At 45.2% G+C, this 21,943-nt stretch overlaps 1 protein-coding gene across 4 annotated transcripts in view; it reads left to right on the top strand.

The window, feature by feature from the left end:
- GNPAT (glyceronephosphate O-acyltransferase) overlaps positions 1–21,943 on the top strand; it is a 654,210-nt gene that overhangs the window by 259,324 nt on the left and 372,943 nt on the right. For all 4 annotated transcript variants that reach the window (XM_085612021.1, XM_085612024.1, XM_085612023.1 and 1 more), the window contains exons 5-6: positions 15,107–15,234; positions 17,855–17,930. In XM_085612021.1, the coding sequence (XP_085468147.1) occupies positions 15,107–15,234; positions 17,855–17,930 (204 nt within the window). The remainder of the gene's footprint in view (positions 1–15,106; positions 15,235–17,854; positions 17,931–21,943) is intronic.

Genomic DNA, 21,943 nt, shown 5'->3' on the forward strand with positions numbered 1-21,943 from the left:
AACCTGATTTGGTGGATACTACAAGTTGTCTCAGAATGGTGGAATCAATTTCGGGGAAGCTGGCAAAGACAGGGATTAAAGAGTTTGAAAGAGGCAGTTGTTCGATGTAGGGGACTGGATTATCCTTCTTGATATCAGACAAGATGGTCGATACTTTTTCGAGGAAATATCCTTGAAAGGTATCGCAGTCAATCAAGATATCTGCCTTTTCCTCCTTCTTACTCAGCTCTTTCAGGATTTGGAAGGTCTCTCTCTGAATGTTAGTAGCGTTGTTAATGCGTGTCTCATAATAATCCTTCTTGGCTGATATAATAAGCTTTTTGTATAATTGAAACGATGTTCTATATGATTCCCTGTCGGTATCCTTTTTGGATTTCCTCCAGCATCTTTCGAGGTAGCGAAGCTTTCTTTTTTGTTCACGTAGACCTTCGGTGAACCAGGGGGCTCCTTTCTCTGCACCTTTTATTTTTTGTGTCTTTTCAGGAGCTAGCTCATTGATTGATTGCCTAAGGGTGGTTATTATCATATCATACTTTGAGTCTAGGTCAATACTATCAGAAGAGGTTGTAAAATTCTGTTTGTATTTGGGCAGGGCTTTGGCTAGTGTCTCAGAATTCACTTTTTTCCATTGGCGCACTTTTTTTGTTTTTAACGGTAGTTTGGCCTGGTAGATATTTTGCGGTAAGTCATACGAGATAAGATGGTGATCCGACCAAATACAGGGTGAAATACTTGTGATGACCGCTTTTGGTGTCGAGGACCAAATGAGATCTAAAATATGGCCTTTTATGTGGGTTGGAGCTTCCACAAGTTGTGTCAATCCAAGGGCGGTCATGGTGGTCTGTAATTTCTGGACTGACGGATCTTGATCACTTTTATCCCAGTGGACATTGAAGTCACCAGTTACCAGGATGTTTTTATAACGTGTGCATAGGTCTGATATAATGGGAAAAAAGAGATCATTGAACATGGGGGTACTTTGGGGTGGGCAATATACTGTTAAGATAGTAAGACAGGAGTTGTTCATGGTAATTTTTATCCCCAGTAGGTCAACGGTATTTATGGTCTCTGATAAGATTTTGGTTACCATATATTGCCTTTTAAAGATCGTTGCTACACCCCCACCTCGGGCCCCCTCTGGTCGATTATGCCAGATCATATCATACCCACTGGGAAGGGCGGCGATGATATCCGGGAAAGAGGCATCACTCAGCCAGGTTTCGGTGAGTGTCAGGATATCGATAGTCTCGTCCTGTAAAAGGGTGAAGATTTCCAAGTGGTGTTTCTGCAGTGACCTGGTGTTGAGGGTAGCGAGCTTTAAGGGGGTTGAACAGCTTAAGTTCTTACAGCTAGAGATGTGCAAGATGTGATTTTCCTTGAGAGTGGCACATATAATAGGAGATAGGGTATACCTGTCAGATTTCAGTGCTAGGAGATCCGCTGAGGTATAGCAGGTGCGTGTGCCAGAGTCCCTAAGCCCTGAGCCCGGTCGTGCGCGGACGGGCGCATACGGGCCGGACTCTGGCACGACTCCGGCGCAGGTCCGGCGCGTCCGCTGGTCGCGTCCGCTGCGCGGAGCCATCACTGTCAGTTTTTATAGCGCTGTCGATGGCCTCACTAACCCAGCCCGACCCAAGATGGCCGCCAAAACCAGCGCCCAGCGCTCTCGGCGTCAATACTCAGCCGAGAGCGGGACCGGAGCTGCAGGGAAGGGGTAAATGTAAATTCTAGGCGCTGCTGAGCGCTGGGGGGTCTCAACACACCTATTAAGATCAGGTGTGAAATTTACAAGTAGCGAATATCAACAAAGGTAAAAACACGATTATAAAACAGGGAAAGACAAGAGACCTCCCGGCTTCCGCCTCAGGAGGGGAAAGGTGCGTGCAATATGAGGATTACCAGTTACCTACTCCTGGCGCCTTTTATAGCGCTGTCGATGGCCTCACTAACCCAGCCCGACCCAAGATGGCCGCCAAAACCGGCGCCCAGCGCTCTCGGCGTATGCAGCGTACACAATGTGACCCGTAAGCTTTTAGCTCGTTTGTTGTGGCACATAATGGGTATATAGAGTGGGGCAGTACCCTAGTGTTCCAAGGAGTGCCCCAACGACCAATGTTCAGTACAGCGAGCAGCAGACAGGCTCCACAATCTATTGCCTTGCTGCCTGCCTGCCCTCTGCAGTGTTATGCACACGTCACCCTGCTTCCTGTCCCTCAGGAGCAGTTATGGGATCAGTTGCAGGAGCAGTTAAAACAAAAACCCTGCAATGTCTCCCCTGCACCGCGCAGGCAACAAGCTGCTGCTGTAACTTTTACCGCATTGCCTTGCATCGCGCCAGCTGCTTTCTTTTACTGGGCTGAGCCCCAAAACAGTCACCGGCACGCCAGCAAGGATGTCACTGCCACTGCCTTACCGCAGTCTTGCCTTCGTGACGACATAGTGACGCTTGGCTCCTCTGTTCCCATTCAGGGCTGGGGCTGCAGCTGGGGGCTCGCCCCCTTAGTGCTGGTATCGCTTGTGTTGTGCCGACCGTCACAAATCGAAGTTACGACTTCCGTCGTAATTTTGAGCTGGGACAGATTGGGTCGGGGTCGGCAGAGTCCCAGAGGCGCAAAAACACTCCACTTTTCTTCCGCTTGCCTCCATTCGCCCGCTTGCTTGCTCCGTCCTGCTCCGTCTTGCTCTGCTTTCTCAGTCAGGCGTGATGAATCAATCGCAGCGAGGAGAAACAAGCACCATGCTGGTGCACTTGCAATCCGCTCCGTGCCAGTGTAAATGGCTGACGGGGGTCCCAGGAAAGAGCACACCTTCTGATATGTGCCACTGACAGCAGAATCCCAGAGGCAGTTCAGCCGACGAGAGCAGCACGCACCTCGCACTGACCAATGGGGTGAATTGCAGAGGGTTCGTAAATCGGGGGGCAGAAACCCGCGAGACCACATGAAGTCTGAGTGGCTAGCGCGTGGAATGAACAGAAGAAACCCATCATGGGCCAGGTACTGGAACTCGCTTGACCATCTTCTTGGAATCGGGAAGTTAGGCAAGGGAGAATGCAATCAAGGGGCTTTGCTTCAGTGCCCTTGGAACCAAGATGTTCGCTGGGGTCTTCTGCCACACCTGACCTGTGTCTCCTCTCCTGAGGGGTCTTTATGCAATTTGAGACAGCGGCATCAATGCACGTTCTTTTCTGCTGCTATATTAGTCCCTAGGAGAGGTGAGTGACCCATTCTTGCACAAATGTATTCCCTCGTACACAGGGATTTGTAGTACTGCAAACTTGGTGTATTACACTGGGTGTCACACCTATGTTTGTAGAGCTGGGAGTAACACCTACCTATGTACAGCATCATAACCAGGAGAAGCTTTGAGATTTTCCTTTGAAGTCCCCCAAGCATCCTGCCTTCCCTGTCCTGGCTCCAAACTAACTACAGGGGGCGTGCAGCTCTTTGTGCGGAGGCAGGACTCAGCCTATTCAAGTGAAGTCGGGCTGTGGCCATCTCCACCCTCCCATCCTGCCAGTGATGGCCCATCCTTGCACACCTAAGCTCTCTTTTGTGTGTGGCTGTCTATGAGGAATACACAAAGCCCAATTGTTAGCTACACCCACTCAGTTGACCCAGGAACAGACTACATGCACTAAATGGCTCAGGCAGGAAAATGCCACCTTTCTAAATGTGCCATTTACAAAATTGTAATTTAAAATCCGACTTTACCATAAGAGATGATTTTCCATTACAATGCCAAAGACACCAAACATGAACTGGTTTCTTACTCCCATTTGGAAATTGCAGCTTAGTAAATATGGGAAGGTAACTTCATTGTTATTCTGTGGGAGAAGTAGGCTTAGCTGTAGTGAAAAACACATTTAAGAGTTTTTAACTATTAGGACATGTAAACCTTAAAAGTACATGTCCAACTTCTTAAATATACTGCGCCCTGCCCTCTGGGATGCCAAGGCTGTTCCTTAAGGGCGGCTTGTTTATATTAAAAAGGAAGGTTTGGGCTTAGCGAAAGTTTTTTTTTTGTCAGGTTGAAATGGCAGTTTAAAACTGCACTCACAGGCGGCAGTGGCAGACTTGAGACATGTTTAAAGGGTTACTTGTATGGGTGGCACAATCAATGCTGCATGCTCACTAATAGCATTTAATTTACAGGCCCATGGCATATGTGGTACCACTTTATTAGGGGCTTACAAGTAAATTAAATATGGCAATTGGGTATAAGCCAATGTTAGCATGTTTTAAGGAGTGAGTACATGCACTTTAGCACTGGTTAGCAGTGGTTAAGTGCGCAGAGTGCTAAGGTCCGCAAAAATGAGATCAGCAACAAAATAAAATGGAGGAGAAAGGTAAAAAGTTGGTGGGGAAGACCACCCTAAGGCTGTCGGGTCTAACCCCCCCATCCCCAGCTGAAAGTGGGCAAACTACTCAATCTCTTAGATGTTCTAATCAATAAGGCTGAAGCACCTGATTAGACCATCAGCATTGCGGTGGTCTGACCCAGGAAGGTGTTCCACCCTAAAGCTTATTCCCTGGAGGGAGAAGAACAACCTCAACAGTTTGAAATTTTCACCCCTCATTTGCAAGGGCCATCTGAGGTTCAACAGTCCTGTGGACTATCTGAACCTGAAATTGAGTCCTAAACAAGTATGTCTTATCTTCGTCAGTGCTCAGACCACAGCAAAGACCTTCCTTTCAATCACATTCAACCTCTTATCAGGTAAGTAATCTCCTGCAAATGAAGGCCACTGGTTGGTCTAGGGCCAACCCATTCAACTCTGCTAGGACAGCCCCTATGCCATGCTCTAAAGCATCTGTCTACACAATAAACTCCTTAGAGAACTCAGGAGCCTTGAGTACAGGTGCTGTCCAGATTACTTTTCTGGGATTGCTTCTTTGGATTCAGCTCTGTTAAGGGGACAACAATGGCACTGTATCCCTTAACAAACCTCCTTTAGTTTCATGTGAGGCTCAGGAAGGCTCTCACCTCAGTCTGTGCTTTAAGGGGTTGCCCTTGCCAGGATAGTCTCAATCTTGTCCTGGAAGGGCCAAGTGGGCCAGATATACCATGGAACCCTGCCCTATCTGGCACTTACTGGCCTTGATAGTCAGGCCTGCCTGCTGCAGTGCCTGAAGCACCTCCTGGAGCTGGTACAGGTGTTCCTCCCAGCCAGAGCTGAAGACAGCTATGTCATCTAAGTAGGCGGCACAGAGTGCCTCCTTCCCAGCTACTATCCTGTTAACCAAACCCTGAAAGGTGCCAGGGGCATTCTTTGAGCCAAAGGGCATCACCCTAAATTGGAAGTGGCCCTCTGGGGTAGAGAAAGCAGACCACTCTTTTGCCTCCTCAGTCAGAGCAATCTGCCTGTACCCTGATGTAAGATCAAAGGCACTGGAGTTTGGCAGCGTACAGCCTGTTGATGATCTAATCAGCTTGGGGAATGGATGTGCATCACTCTTCGTGACGTAATTGAGTTCCCTGTGGTCCACACAGAACCTAAGTTCGGAGTGGCACCTGGTCGGACATCAGTGGGCTGGACCAAGGACTGTTAAGTGGGTACAGTCACCCGTAACACCAGTATCTTGGAGACCTCCTTCGTGATACTGGCCCTCATCTGTTTAATGCAATACTGAAGAAATGGCATCATTAATTTAGAGACCGGATACAAGGTATGTAGGGGTTTTGGGTGGGGAAGTGTTTTAAATATATAATTTTAAAAACGTAACAATATTCTTTTACAAAAAACATAACACTTAAAAAAAAAAAAAAAAAGAATGCATGGTAAAGGCATGCGTTGTATTGTCATACATATTTGTGATATCTGGCCATTTGGCTGTGTCTTAAGCTTTCCAGTACCAAGACCCTGGCAATTTCAATCTCAAACAGGATGTCTGTTACATGTGGTGGCTGTTCTCTAGAGAAATGGCACTCCCATCCTGTTCCCTTATACTTAATTTGAAAGGGCCCTCCAGGGACTACTCCACATGTCCTGTAAATGCTATTCTATAAACATCTGGGTCGCCACCTGATACTCACCTTGATCTATCTGACTTTAAACTGTTTTTCCTAAGTTGTTGTTGCAAAAAAAATAAAACAAGTATTAGCAATGCAATAGGTCTTGCATTTACTTGAGTTACAGTTATTGGTGTTGTAAATGACAATGTCTTTTACCCATGTGGTTTGGAGTGGAGTGGATGTATGTGGTGTGTAGTGGAATTATGTGGTTGGATTGGAATTGTTAGTTGTGGAATTATGTGGCGTAGAATTGTGTGGTGTAGAGGGAATTTGCGTAGTGGAATTATGTGTCCTGTTGTACTGTGGAAATATATGAATAGTAATTATGTGATATTGACTCTATTTAAATTAATATGAGTTATGGAGTGTAATTATAAGGGATGGTATTTTGTGTTGTAGCGTGGTATGTAGTGGAGTTGTTTACGTGGTGTGCTGTTGAATTTTGTGGCACGACGTGGAATTCTGTTGTGTGGATTGGATGTATGTGGTGTGCTGTGTAATTGTATTAAGTTAAATATTTTAGTTTGGTGTTGAATTGTGTGGTTTGGAAATGTGTGTAGTTGGATTGTGTGACATAGAAATGTGTGGATGGAGAACTTTTCCATTTTGGTGGTGACAAAAAAATTATGTAGGAGCTAAACTCCAGATCTGTATCTTTGGGTGCTCATTTTTTTTTTTAAAAGACAACCTATGGGAGCTTGTGGCACTTGTGTAAAATCAAAAAGAGCTCAAAAGTAAGTAGTTTTGTTTCCCTTTGTACCCTCTCTCTGTTGACACCAGCTGGGGAGTAGTTTCAGAATGTGGGTCGATATTATGTGCAAAAAGAAGTAAAATGAATTACACCATAATGGTGTGTAATCCTCTACATGATCTGAACTCCCCTTGAACATACACAACCCACTGGCTCCTGGAGGTATGCATATCCTCATGGGCAAAGGACCTGTAAATGAGGTGAGGGTACCTCGTGCACATAATTTGAAAGAAACTGTGCCGCCGTCCAGTTTCTTCTATGGAGATCTGCGTTCTGTCCCCCAACAGCAGCATATTCAAAGAGTGTGGCTCAGGGCAGCAAGATGTTCAAGAAGAGGCTGGGCGAAGTCCTACACTTCAGGATCTAAAGGTGCAATGACTATTTAAGTGTGTGCCTCTCCGTATCAGTTCTCTGAAACCCAGACTTCCATTGAAGTGCTCATCAGCAGGGTTGCAGCAGTGGGAAGCACATAAGTACAGGAACGCCTAAAATATACTCATGTTTGGAATACGTGAGCAACCTTTCTCTTCTTTCTGTGGCCTATCTCTTGGTTCCTGAAAGCACCCATGTCATTGCACAGCGCCCTGGGCAGTATGTGGGGGGATGTTGGGCTTCCTGGAGCAATGGTGACCTCTAGGAAGGATGGAAGTCTGAGAGTGTACACCTGGTTGAGTGACACTCCTCTTTGTTTTGTGTGTGGATCCCTTCAGCCGTATGTGTGGGTAAAACATCGAGACACCCGCGGAACAAGAAGACAACAGCTCAAAGCGTGTGCTCTTTGGCATCGGGAAAAATGATATGGCTTTTAATCTTGTTCCTTTGCCTTTTATAAGCACTGCATGAAAGACCTTCACGTGTTTAGAATTTGCACTTGAAAAGAATTACAAGGAGCAAATTGCAGTGTGATGGAGATTTATTTCAGATATGCCCCTTTGTCGTGCAGATGGGCGCTGCCGGGGCCAGCAAGCCCGGCCTGTGAAGACAAGGTAGAACCAGTACTTCCACATTTCTGCATTTTTGGCAGATGCCCAACACCCCCAGCCAAAAACGACACTAGGTCAATATTCTGTACTGAAAGTGGTGCGCAGAAGACACTGTGGGTAGTGGCGTCCCTTAGAAAAATCACACATTCCAAGGTGTATGCAGGGATGCACCGCAGGCAGCGCTGGCACACTGCACCCTGTCTACTGTCCTGCCTGTGTCCATCTTTCCTTGTAGGAACCGTGGGCTGGCTGTTCGTGACACACACATGTGATTTGGTTTTAATATGTTTATTTACATTATACACCTACACAATGCAGTGCCTGAGAGCATGTCCAGAATTATAGTGCTTTAACCCCTTCCATGCTCATGACGGAACGGTTCCGTCATGAGCATCGGTTGAGCTGTGCTCATGACGGAACCGTTCCGTCATGGCCCCGCCCGCGCTCGAACCCTTCAGCACCGCGGGGGAATCCGCGCAGCGCTGAAGGGGTTAAAAATGTTAAAACATGCAGGAAGAGTGATCGCTTTATCAAAACAAACTAGCAAGGACTAACGAGTAAGGAAAGGGTAGGGGGTGGGGAGAAGGGGCAGCACACAGAGAAACAGTGGGTGTGAGGGGAAGCAGCAACAAAGGAAAAAAGCAAAGCCAATATTTTCTGCCTTGGGAAGTCTTAAATGTAAACATAAACAATAAACATTGAAAGTGTAAACTCAATAAAAAGTAACCAAGCCACCACCTAAAGTTGCCATCCACATACTGATTTAAAAAAAAAAAGTAAAAGAAAAATGACAGTGTGCAAAAATAAACAAAAAAATATAATGAAAGCAGGGATTGGCTAGCAACCCTGGCGTTGGTGTGGTCTACTTTTTAAATTGACGTGAACGCATGAAAATAGAAAATGCAGTTACTCACAGTGTAATAAGACAATTGAAGTGGCCTGACCGTTTGCCACATGCTGTATACTGCAGTGGTCAGAAGCAACATGTGAATGACACAGATCAGTGACTGATAAGGGCTGACTAAAAGTCTCTACATGTACATATATATTATTAGGAACCTTTTGAAAAACATGAGTCTAGTGAAACAACTAAAACGGTCTCTTGGCCAGACCTAAAAATGGAGGTGGGCAGAGAACACAGCCTAGACGACGAACAAGGCAAGGTTTCCCCATTGGTATTAACCTTCCAAATGTGGGGAGATTGCACGGGTAGATAACGTGAACTGCAAGCTTCGACGGGTGCCAAAGCCATGAATTGCTTTGTAAACAAAGAACAAGGTGAGGGAGACAGCCTCTTCTGTATCTGAGTGTTTGAAAGATAATGCGCTGAGCCAGAGAAACTCTGGTTCGAATTTAAAAAAGATGATTCCTGCACAGAAATTAAAATAAAAAGTGGAAGAAGACACGTCCTGTTGGCAATTCATAGAAGTTAACTATTGAGAAAAAAGGTGGTACGAGCAGGAATCATTAACCAATTAGAAGCACACATTTTTAAATGAGACTCAAAAAAGCCAATTAGACGTTGGAGGCGGGTGGTAAACACCTTGACTGAATACAGCATGTCGAGAGACAGCGCATGTGCTGCCTAGGCTCGACCTAAAAAACAGGTTAACTTCTCCATCTTTTAAATTTGATGGTTGTCTGATGCCTCTGGAGAAAGGTAATACTGAGTGCTGTATATATTTGCGTAAATCCCTCTGTCTCCAGATAAGCCCATTCTGTTTCTGTCTACAAAGTTAGATGGAGACAGAGATTAGGATTAAGGAGCGGGATGTAACTGGATCATGAAGATGAGTTTAGCCTGTGGTGCACATGCGCCCACCTCCCAAAATAGTAAATCCCTGTATAAGTAATGCTCTGGTACTACATTTTGAGACGTGGCACATTCCATAAATCTGTAGAAAAGGAGATTTTCAAACTACAAGTATAAAAGTCAGTGAGATGAGTTTCTTTTACTTATTGTTTCAGAGTCTACTAAGTTTCTTATTTCCTACGGGTAAAATGCTCCTGTGTGACCAGCTTGCATTACTACAATTGCACACTCTAATTACTTGTCTGTTGTTGATGGGAGAGTAAAGATTGCCATTTCCCAATGTTGTGCATTGTAATTCAATCACATCTAAAAAGAACTTACAGCATGCACTTTTATGGCAAGATAGCCTTGTTAGCGTGTATGCATGTATTCTTGAGATTTAGGATATTTTGTGCTTTCCAGGAAGGTGGCTTGATTCTTCTTGTGCTGTTTGCTAGTAGGTTTCTAACACTTGGGAATATCATAGTCTGATGACCAAGGAAAGGTTTCTTACCATTTACTCAGCCCAATCCAAGGCTGTGTCCAGGGCACACATTCGATGCCCAGGTCATCGTTTATTTCAGGTATATTCAGAGGGTGACTTTTTTTACTCCAAGGTAAAGCACCCAAAGGATATAGGGACCCAATTTGGGGAAACTTTCAATCTTGCATGAAAGTAGAGGGAGGGCAAGGGTCCACTTTTAGAAGGGGTACCCAAGAGTCTATTATAGACCATATTTTAGCCTCGGCACATTTACATGGGAAGTTGTCCATACGAGTACCCGATTCTCTTCTTATAGTGATCACGCCATGTTATCTATTTACCTAAGTATCTTATATGAACCTAAAGAGTACAATAAGATTGTAGAAGGTGTAAATTTGTCTAGAAAAAACGGTTATCAGCTGAAGTGGTCACAAGCACAAAGATTACATTTAGACCCTGAAATTATAGCTCCAATAAAGGAGGAAATATTAGCCTGTCCGGAAGAGAATTCATCACCTCATTTCTTGGTCAGCCAGTTTATTGCTCTTTTGGAAAAAGTAAAACAAGCACCCACACGGGTTAAGTCCGCTAATGCTACCGTCAAAATGGGGTGGTTTGATACATCCTGCACATCAGCAAAAAAAGCCCTCGTTAAAGCTCTAAACACGCATCCTAGAGATTGCTCTACGCAAAGATTATAAATTAGCGAGGAGGGCAAGGGAAAAAGATCTTAGGGCACAGGCATGGGCAGATCTCGAGGAAGCAGCTGTCAGGCAGTAGTAAAGATTTCTGGAAAATCGTGAATGCCCCACATTTTAAAGACATCAATGATCCTACATTAGACGTGCATGTAGAGGAAGAGGCATGGATGAGGCACTATGAAGAAATATTTGGTTTAGCAACCCGTCCAACTTCACAGTTATCCTCCCCAGAAATTTTACTACATGGAGGGTTAACTTTCTCTGAGATAAGAAAGGCGTTGGAAGCCTGCACCCCAGGTAAGGCGCCTGGGTCAGATGGAGCTCCAATTGACCTCTTTCAGCAGAATTATAATATGTGGGTGCCTTTACTTACAAACAGTTTGAATAGCATCCAGATAGTAGGCCCGCCTCTCTCTTGGAACCAGAGTCTAATTGTGCCCATTTTTTAAAAAGGTGACAGGGGATCCCCAAAGAACTATCGTCCCATATCCCTCCTTGACACTACTGGCAAACTTATGGGACAGGTACGCTTGGCCAGATTGGAGGACTGGGCCGAATCGCACAATATTTTTATGAAGTCACAATACGGGTTTCGGAGAGGAATGGGGACGGTTGATCAGTGTTTAAACCTCTCCATAACTATAGGGAAATACACTAAGGCAAAAGTCGGAAAACTGTACATGGCCTTAACCTCGGCCTTTGACTGTGTGTCACACCTGAGGTTGTGGTCCATGATGGAGGGCATGGGTATCGATCCACCAATAATTGGTTTCATACGCCAGTTGTACGCCAATGCCACTGCCTGTGTAAGGTATGGCAGGAAGGGGGAGTGCACTCGCCTCTTTAAAGTCGAAAAGGGAGTAAGACAGGGTTGTGTTCTTGCCCCGTTCCTTTTTTCAATCTATACGAATGGGGTAGAGTCTGCCCTGTCTGCTCTACTGGTGGATGTGCCTAAATTTGATCGTATCCCCCTTCCGATTCTGGCGTACGTTGACGACGTGGTATTGATGGCCAGATCGGGCTTAGCCCTACAAACGCTAATCACAGCCTACTCCGCCTTTATGGCCTCTCTTGACCTATAGGTCAATGAATCTAAGTCATTTATAATCGTATCTGGAGCCGCAAGAGGTCAGAAAGATCCTCATTTCCAGTTGGCAGGCAAGAAAATCGAGACAGTCGACTCCTTTTCATACCTCGGAGTGCTTTTTGATAAAGACCATTCATGGTCTAATTTAGTGGAAGCAAGAGCCCAGGGCATGCAAAGGAGTGTTAATGCTGTCAAAAGATTTGCTACGAAGTTGGGAGGCAGTCCTCTGGATGCAATTAAGAATATATATTCAGCTAAAACAAAGTCCGCTGCACTATATGGGGCAGGAGTGTGGGGTATGGCTAATGTTGCACCGCTACAACAAATAGAAGATTCCTTTTTTAAAAACCGTGTGTCCTTACCACAATCAGCCCCAAATCATATTTTACACTGTGAAATGGGGCTTCCTTATATGAGCGACAACATAAGACTGGCTCCAGTCTTGTTGTGGCTATCAGTATGGCAGAGGTCTACAGTGGATTTGACACAAACCATTATCAAGGACTGTTGTAAATTAGATTATTATAAAAGAATTGGATGGTTAAATTACGTAGAGGTCCATCTGAAAGCATTAGGGATGGGAGAATTGTTTCAGGACCCTGAGTCCTGCAAAAGGGTTTCAAAGGAAAGAATAACTGATTTATTCATTAAGAGATCAAAGTATGCCCGAAGAGAAAAGAAACTTATTCATCATTCCTCCATTCTTTATGATGTGGTACCACCAAGATCGGGGGGAGGTTTTCAGTATTTATCATGCATAAATAATGCGCAACACAGATTTATCCTGTTGCGTTTCCGCATGAACATGATCACGCTACTCCTGGGATACCCCCAAAATAAATATAAATTAGCAGACCTCTTATCCTGTCCCTGTAACAACTACGCAGTACAGTCAGATCTACACATTATATTATTTTGCAAGACCTATACAGAGGAAAGGAAAACATTCATACTCCCAATCCTGAGGTATCACAATTTTAGGCAGTGCCGGATGGCCGTGTATTTTAAAAAAATTCTACCGCATCCATTTGTATGCTGTTCTGTTGCCTCATTTTTGTGGGCTTGTCTTAGGAAGAGGAAAAAGGTGGGACGACATTTTAGTAGCAACAACTAATTAATTAATTTTAAATTCGGGGAAAAAACACCCACCCTGCTCTTTGCTGACGACACTCTGTTGATATCTAAAAGCCCTATGGGCCTACAAAGATTGCTCTCCCGTGTTTCCCATTTCTGTGACATCAGGGGCTTGAAAATAAACACTTCAAAAACTAAGCTAATGGAACTATCACCCTCTAAAAATTTTAGGAATAACATCAAGCTTAATGACACTACTCTTGAGCTAGTTGAGGCTTTTGATTATCTTGGAGTCAGGGTAAACAACAAGCTAAAATGGGCCCCCCAAGTATCGAAAATGCTTCTTGCCCATAAGAGAGCCTCAGGGGCAATTGCGAAACATCAGAGACTCTCTTACAGCAGGCCCATTGCTGCGGCAGTCAAGGTCTACGAGGGGAAGGCAATACCAGCGGCCCTCTACGGGGCGGAACTGTGGGGGTTCGAAAACTTAACAGAGCTGCTTAGATCGGAGAATAAGTTCTTCAGAGACTTACTCTCGGTCCCTCTGTCTACCCCGCTAGTTCCTCTCCGTAACGATCTCGGTAGACAAAATATTAGCAATGTGGCCAGGCTGCGTCCTATACTATACTGGGCTAGGCTTCGAAGAACCCCTGAACTACACCATTATGCTTCTGCCCTGGACGAGTTAATAAAACTTAGAGCTGAGCGCAAGATTCCTTGGGTATCGATCTTGAAAAAGGAGCTCCAGAAGATAGGTCTGGAAGAGGCCTGGGAAACCCAGCTCCCCCCACCCAAACCACTGATAAAAAAGATGTATTGGGAATGGGTCATGACTAATACCCTAAGAAATCAGGGACGTAAGCTAACTCTGATTTTCATGGATGTGAAACCTGCACCTAGCATGGAACTCTTTCTCGACATGATTGAATCTCCTGAAGATAGGTCCCTTTATCTCAAAATGAGATATGGTATTCTCCCACTCCACGAGTTTCAATCTAGATGGAGTACGGCACCCGTGAGCTTGAAAGGTTGCCCAGGCTGTGCCTCGCCCTTAGAGTCTATCGGTCACTTTATGTTTGCATGCCAAGCATACCGGCAACCAAGATCAAGATGGCTGATACCGGTCTGCAAAAATCTGGGGACCAGGTCTGCTAGGGTGGCACTGCGCATCCTGACCCATGATACATCAGCCCCTAGTGCCATCTGTGGGACTGCCAAATACTTGGGCTGGGCCTGGAGGATCAGACGCAAGCTTCTTAAGGTGCACTAATTTTAAGCTATAAACTTAAGACCTCCGGCCCACAATGAATATCCTTTTTCATTCTACTATGATTTGGAGGAAGTGGATGTGCAATTTTGATATAGTATAACCTCGTTACAAAAGGGGAACTACCTAAAAACTACGGCTGTGCTGTTGAAAACAATGATGTTTATGATCTTGTTTTTTAAAAAGAATTACTGATCTTTGGAATAAAAACATTTTTTTTTTTTAACAACACTGATGTCGGAAATAGATTTTATAATTGTTCTTCCTTACTTTTTGATATGTGGTGCATCTGTGCTTCCGTTTATAATAAGTAACTTTTCCTATTTAGGACACAAAAATGTCCTTTTTGCGCACCTTCTATGCAGTACTGGGTTACCTTTTCTTGTGTTTTGGTAAATGTACACTCTGAAATATTGCATAACATAAATAATGCTTCAATGCACGTGGTTCTTTAGAGGGATGGTGGCTCAGGAGATGTAGTTTTGCATCAGTTTAGGTACCATGACGTATATTGAGGCAAATCACTTCGTCTCCCGATGCTTCAAATAGTAAAGTATATGTAATATAGATCTGTAAAAACTAAAATGTACAGTGTTTCTTCCACGACTGTCTGAGATGCACGTTCCTATCCTTATTACAATCTAATTTCTGTAATTCGGTCTCAACAGGAACACTTGCATTATAGTCCTGTTTGGGGTACAACCGCCCAAATAAAAAATGTCTATGAAGTGCTCACTGTTCCTTGAAGTAGAAGCCCGCCAGTTCAGAAATCGGTTAAAAGTGCAAGATCATCTGATGTTCAGCAGCAGCGACCTAAACTAGAGCAAGAGGCTGTCTTAAATGGCGGAGGCGTTTGTGATAGATTTATTGTAATGTGACAATTAAGATCTTTCGAGACCAAGGCTACATTCTCTGAAATGTGACAGTGCATCTTATGTTTTTGTGTGTTTAGACTTCTTGGGGATGAAAATGGTTGGCGAGTTGCTTCGGATGGGCGGAGCGTTCTTCATGCCACGCACTTTTCGGGGAAATAAGCTGTACTGGGCAGTATTTGCTGAATACGTGAAAACCATGCTGCGGGTAAACAAGCCAAGTGTTTTTTTTTGCCATCTGAAACGTTATTTTAAAAAAAAAAAAATTGTTAACCAAATTATGTATTAAAAACATCCCTCATCCATCTGGTAATTGACTATCGTGACAGTAACTAGTAGAACTTGTACTCTTATTCTGGTTTTAGCTCGTTCTCACTTCTGTTACTAAGGTACGCCATATCTTTGACTTTCTGTAGGGTCTCTTTTTCTTGTTTTTTAAAGACAGAAATACTTTCGACCCTTCATTAATTCCTCAGCTTGGAAGTAGCTCTCCTTGAATTAGTCTCTTTCAAACGTTAGTATGCTTTAGACAGCCAAGCAAGGCACCGCTGGATTACAGAAGTGACTCCAGGTCCAATACCAATGAAGCATTTATCTCAGGGGGTTCAAAAACAGGAACCTCCGTCTAAAGCAAAGCAGATCACTCCAGTTGTTCTCTTGGTGGTCCCCCAAACACAGTACTCCGATAATTTGACTTCTCCAATTCAGTGGTACACTATTTCACCCCAACAACCTGTTATAAAATTACAAATTATTAATTTCAGATTATGTTGAGTGCTTGGCTTTTATGTTTTTTTAAAATTGATCTTTATTCCAATCAACTTTCTTCGACATACAAGTCATAAAAACACGGTACATACAGAACAGACTCCATAAAATACTGATCTTTATTAACATTTAGCAATGTACAGTGGGAAACCAACTGATAATACATTTTGTGGGCCAGTACAGCGCTCAATCATGCAAGCAGTAAACTTTGAACTCGACATAGTTGGGTGGGCGTTGATCCTGTATGTCCATTTGCGTTGATGTGAGCAGTGGAAGGGTTGGTTGAACCGTGGTTGGAGTGCTGCACAGTGTCCCTGCGCGAGTGTCCCATAGTCCTCGGTGGGAAGGCTGAGGGAATGGTGGCCAGAGTCTGGCCAGGTTTTTTGTATTGGTTGGAACTGATTTATGATTGGTTTGTAGTATGAAATAGATGTTTATTACAATGAAACATTACCCATACATATTCATTCTACTGTGCAAGAACATGTATTGTAAATTTGTTGAATTATTTTACTGACACAAGTGAATGCCGGAATATTGTAGATGTTTGTAGCATCAGGAAAAATTGGGTCCATTGACTGATCAGTTGTTTAAATATCAGAGAACCACCTCTGACTCAATTTTAGGGCTTCATAATCTCGGTCCAGTCCTCTAAATCTAAGTGAATGATTTTTGTTTACCTGTAATCCTTTGTCCAGCGGTGGTTCCTTCGCTGGGGCGGAGGAACGTCGCCCCACTGCTTCAACTGCAAGCTCAATACAAACAAGCATTGGCATAGCCAATAGGTCTTGCTTTTGGGACCTTATAAGTGTTTAGCCATGCAACAGTTGCATAACTAAATACTTATAAGGTCCCAAAAGCGAGACCTATTGGCTATGCCAATGCTTGTTTCTGTTTATTACTGTTCTGTGGTAATGGCGGCGCACGGGTGCCACCATTACTACATAGAAGTAATAAACAGGAAAAAAAAAACTGGCTCACGGAGAACATCAAAGCGAAAGTCAGTGATCGCGATCAGATATCAAAGCGGCCCTGCGGCCGCGAAAGTGAGGCGCATGCGCCCGCGCACATGCACTGTAGCTCTAGGCTACAGTGGTAGCACTTTTTTGAGCCCTCACAAAAAGTCTTGCCAGACCAGCGCATGCGCTGGGTCAGGCAAGACCTAAAAATTACACTCCGTTATTATAATTTCATTTTTTGTATTGAGCTTGCAGTTGAAGGTGCTTGGTTGGGCTCCCTGCGTCACAGCCAGGAGTTGTGGCTGCACCTTAAATGCGCATGTGGGTTTGGCCTGCTCTTTCGAGCTGGCCAAACCTACATTCACACTTTGCATGTTCTCCACACAGGCTGCATTACAGCCTGGGTGGAGAACATGCCCATGCTCCCATTCCCTGTCGGAGCACCGAAACACAGCATTCGGACCAATCACAATGCTGCATTGCAGCGTTTTGATTGGCTGGAAGCCTGGGTGCTTGCTTCCTGGTGTCTGTGTGGAGGAAAGGTGACGGCTGGTGACTGGCACCACGAGCAGGTAAGTTTCTTTTTTCTTTTCAATTTTTTTACCCCCACCATTACCCCATCCCCTCACCACCTTTCCCTACCAGTCGCTACTGCCTTTGTCATTAACACACAAACTTCTTTCATGGTGCCCTGTGCCTTATTTTTACTATCAAAATGCACTGGTAAATATAGGTGTACCCTAAGTGACTTTTGGCTCTATAGAGTACCTTGAGAATAAAGAATTCCCAGTACAAAGTAAGATAGGGTTGTATGTTTCTAGCATGCAGAACAGTTTACATGTAAGTCTGTTATCTTGATAGTTAAATAGCTACAAAAGTGAATAAACTATTTTTTTCGTTTTAGTGAAGCATTTCTACACCAACCAAAATCCCCCCTACAATGAATTTCTCCGTGTTAAGATGCCTTCACCAAATTCCTGTTTTCAAGAAATCACCTTAATAACTAGCTGGCTTTGGAGTTGAGAATTTGTAACCAGAGCCATTTATGCCAGAATCAAAATCAATTCATTGCCTTTGCATAAGCAGTGCTTTCATTTACAGGGTGGCCATGCTCCTGTGGAATTCTTTGTGGAAGGTACCAGAAGCCGAACCAGCAAGACTTTGACCCCAAAGTTTGGTACGTTTTTTTTCCAGATTCTTACATAGGGGCCTACCATGCATATCAAATAGTCATTAATTGGTAACGTAGTAAAACATTCGAACATATTGCTACCTCAGATAAAGATGCACAGTTCTAAATTATTATTGTTAATTATGTTGATTCTGTATTAAGCTTCTTTTGGATATCAGTGATTGCAATGTGTGGTGTTATGGTATGCTGTATCTGATCGGAATGATTACTAAGATAACTAATCTTTGGTGGACCTCATTTGAACCCGAGTGAAATGTAACTAATGTGGGATATGTAATGTTTCTGAGTATTCCTCAGAAATCTCCATATTTACTGATTTCATTCAAAATACGCATTTCAATAGTTACTCATTTGTAACAATGTGATTCTCTCCATGACACTAAAAAAGTGATTTCACATACAGATTCCTTTGTTGCAACAGGAGGTGTCGGGAAGTTTTTTGTCCCGGACCCTCTGCTCTATAATTTGTACCACAATTCTCAGTAGGCTGATCTAGAATGACTTGACATGGACTGCTCTAGAATTGGGATAAGGGTTCCATCTACAGCACTATATGTGGATGATGCATTCCTCATTTCCTGCATTCGTTTTAGCTTTCAGTGCATAGTTGTTGAATAAACCAAGAATATAGCAGCCTGCAACTTGAACACAAACACTCTCAAGTCCAAAGTTAGTAGTTAAAACAAAAAACAGATACCCCACCCTAGTATACTGCAGATCTGATAGAGACTTCTAGCTGCAGATTCCATACCCTAGAATATTCCCCAGAGGTCAGACTGGATCAGTGAATTTTTTAGCAGTACCCCATGCGCCGGTAGGTAGCTTCATTTGGCTCCGCATCAGCAAATTTGGCGCGGTATGTGACTTGCACAGTGCCTATATAGGCACCACCACAGCACGCTCATTCAGTTCTTTTCTTTCCGTGCCGGGCAGTGCAGATCTGGAGAGAGCTACCCCTGGTCTTTTTTAACAGAATTTTTTCTCAACTTTTTGCTGAGCCCTTTTTTGAGATTTCATCTCCTGGTGTGTGAGGGAAGTCTCCCAAGAAGCCCACAGGCTTTAAGCCATGCGGTGTTTGTCACAAGCAGATGTTTGTGACGAATTCATATCTGGTTTGACTCTCTTGTGTAGAGAAAGACCACAAATCTAAGGCTGCAAGGCTTGCCACGCCATGAACCCCAAGATGCTGAGGGATCAGTCTCCCAATTTCCTCCTCACCTGACGTTGATGACCCCAAAGCTCTCGATCCCGGTCAGGTAGAAGATACTCTGGTAAGTTACATAAAAAGATATCTAAGTAGTTGAAGTGCTCCTCAACTTCTGCAATCTGGTCCATGTCATTGAGTGTGTTGCAGGAGCGTTGGCACTCTAGGCCTCACTCCGTGGCAGAGCTTGTGCCAGGGTCAGCTCAGCGCCTCCCAGAGTTTCCCAGAGCAGAGCGACCTCCACCCAACTCAAGGAGTTTTATGAGGCTATACATCTCATATTTGGGTGTTCTGACCCCTCTGGAGCATATTCAGGCCCCACGGGTACAGGAGGGGCCCCTACTGGTTCTCTTCCAGCGGGTTTGCCCATGGCGCCAGTTGTGATCCTTGGATCTGGTGCTGGATCGGAAGCGGTGCCCCCCACGAAACAGCAAGCTTCCCCAGTGCCCGCTCCAGTGCTGATGCTGCTGATGCCCCACGTCAGCGCAGGCCCCATCATTCTACCTGACTCTGACATGACTCCGGCACTGAGTGGTACCATGCCTTCCAAGTCGGAGCCAGTGCCTTTTTCTTTTGACAAGCCTGGAGAGGGTGATGATTAGGAGGGTCAGAGGACTCTTATGGCTACCATCAACCCCCTGAATGATAGAGAGGACAACTGGTCTGAGGAACTGGTGGATGCAATTGCAATTGTGGTACAGAGGGCAGTTGAGGTCCTGGAACTTCAGCTGCCCACAATGGCAGTCAAGACGAACTTCTTGATTGAGGTGCTTCAATCAAGAGTCGCCGCTTCAGAACCCTTACTCCCATTCAATAAAGCCCACACAGATGTCTTCCTTGGGGCTTGGCCCAAGCCCTGCACAGGGGCCCCTGTGCACAGGACAATTGCCCACTGGCACCACCCCTCTCCTGCGACCCCAGTTTCTCCACCCCGGAGACCTTGGTCCAAGCCTCCATTTCTAGGATCGGTTTCGGTGTGTTCCCACCACTTCACCGGATAGGGAATTCAAAAGGCTTGGATGCTTTCGGTAAGGGGATTTCCTCTTCCTCCAGCCTAGCACTGCGGTTGGTGAACACCGCGTGCCTTGTGGTTGCGCAAGTGCTGCCCATGGTCTCAGAGGAGAACCAAGCCATATTCTCTCAAGCAATTGCTGACGGGCGAGATGCAGCAAAGTTCCCACATCAGATGTGAGCTAGACACGACCGACTCACTGTGCTGAGCGATTTAATTGTCCATGGCACTGAGACCCAGCTTCTGGCTGAGAACCACTGGTTTCTCGGGGATGTCCAAGCTTCGCTCATCAACATGCCCTTTGAAGGCTCTCGCCTCTTTGGCAAGAAGGCTTAGCGCTGGAGCGCTTTAAAGATAGCAGAGCTACAGCCAGGTGTTTGGGCCGATCAATGGCCCTTCACTAACACCAGTCTGCCTTTTGCCCCTTCTGTGGCTATAATAGAGGCTACCAACCTCATCCCTTCCCGCCCAGCTACTAAGGCCAACAGTTGTGGCCATACACACGGCTCCCACTGATCATGCTGGAACACCAGCCAGAGGTTGGGTCAGTCCATCGCCACCCCCCTTCTCTTTAGGTTACCCTTATATTAGCATGTGCACCCAGTGAGAGGCCAGATCATCCATCACCTCCCCAACTGGAAGTCAGTTACATTCGACAAGTGGGTTTTGCAAATCATCCAGAAGGGCTACTCCATTCCATTCCTATAAACCCCCACATCACCCACTTGCGACCAGCTGATCTTTTCCCTTTGCTCCATGTGGAAGTGCTGGCTATTTTGGCCAAAGGAGCCATCGAGAGGGTTCCTGCATCAGAAGTAGGTCATGGTTGCTATTTGCTATTGCTGCTGCTTTCTGGTACCCAGAAGCATAGAGGCCCTTGTCCTATCCTAGAGCTGTGCCTTCTCAACTTCTTCCTGAAAAAGATGCTTACCTTAGCTAAGGTCCTATCGGCACGGACCCTGGAGACTGAATTGTGGCATTGGACTTGCAGGACACATATTTTTACATTACTGTCTTGCTGGCACGCAGGTGCTTCCTTCAGTTCACGGTGGACCAAGAGCACTTCTAGCTTGCTGTGATCCCTTTGGCCTCATCAGTGCCCCTCGGATGTTCATGAAAGTGATGACAGTGGTTGCAGCTCCTCTACGGAGGTCAGGGCTTCCAGCCTTCCCCTACTTCAACGATTTTCTGTTGAAGGTGGGCTCGTCACAGGCAGTCGTCACCCACCATCAGACTGCGGCGACCTTTTGCATTTGCTGGTGTTCACTATTAATGTGCAGAAGACACACTTGACTTCCTCTGACACTCCCTCTCATCAGGCTGTTTTTGAGATGGTGCAGTTTTGGACCTATCCTCCTGAGTGGTGAGTCAAGGCTATTCGGACTATGATTCCAATGTTTCAGCCTCTGTCCTAAATTTTGGTCAGTCTGGCACTGAAGATGTTGGGCCTCTTGACCTCCTGCATCATGCTTGTAACACATGCCCATTGGCATATGAGGGCTCTGCAGCAGGACCTGAAGTTTCAGTAGGCACAGCATCAGGTGAATCTCTCCGGCCTGGTCCAGATCTCGGAGGGAACTGCCAAAACACTGCTGTGGTGACTGACGAACCGCGATCGGTTCAGCGACAGACTTTCTCCCTTCCCCACCCAGAGCTGAAAGATGTGTCACTCCTGGAGCGGCCATCTGGGGGAGATGGAGATCAGAGGATTCTGTTCTCCTGTGGAGTCTGGGCTTCACATCCACCGCTGGAACTCTGGGCGATCCAGTTGGAATTTAACTC

The sequence above is a fragment of the Triturus cristatus genome, chromosome 6, assembly GCF_964204655.1.
Source record: "Triturus cristatus chromosome 6, aTriCri1.1, whole genome shotgun sequence".
Classification (NCBI taxonomy): domain Eukaryota; kingdom Metazoa; phylum Chordata; class Amphibia; order Caudata; family Salamandridae; genus Triturus; species Triturus cristatus.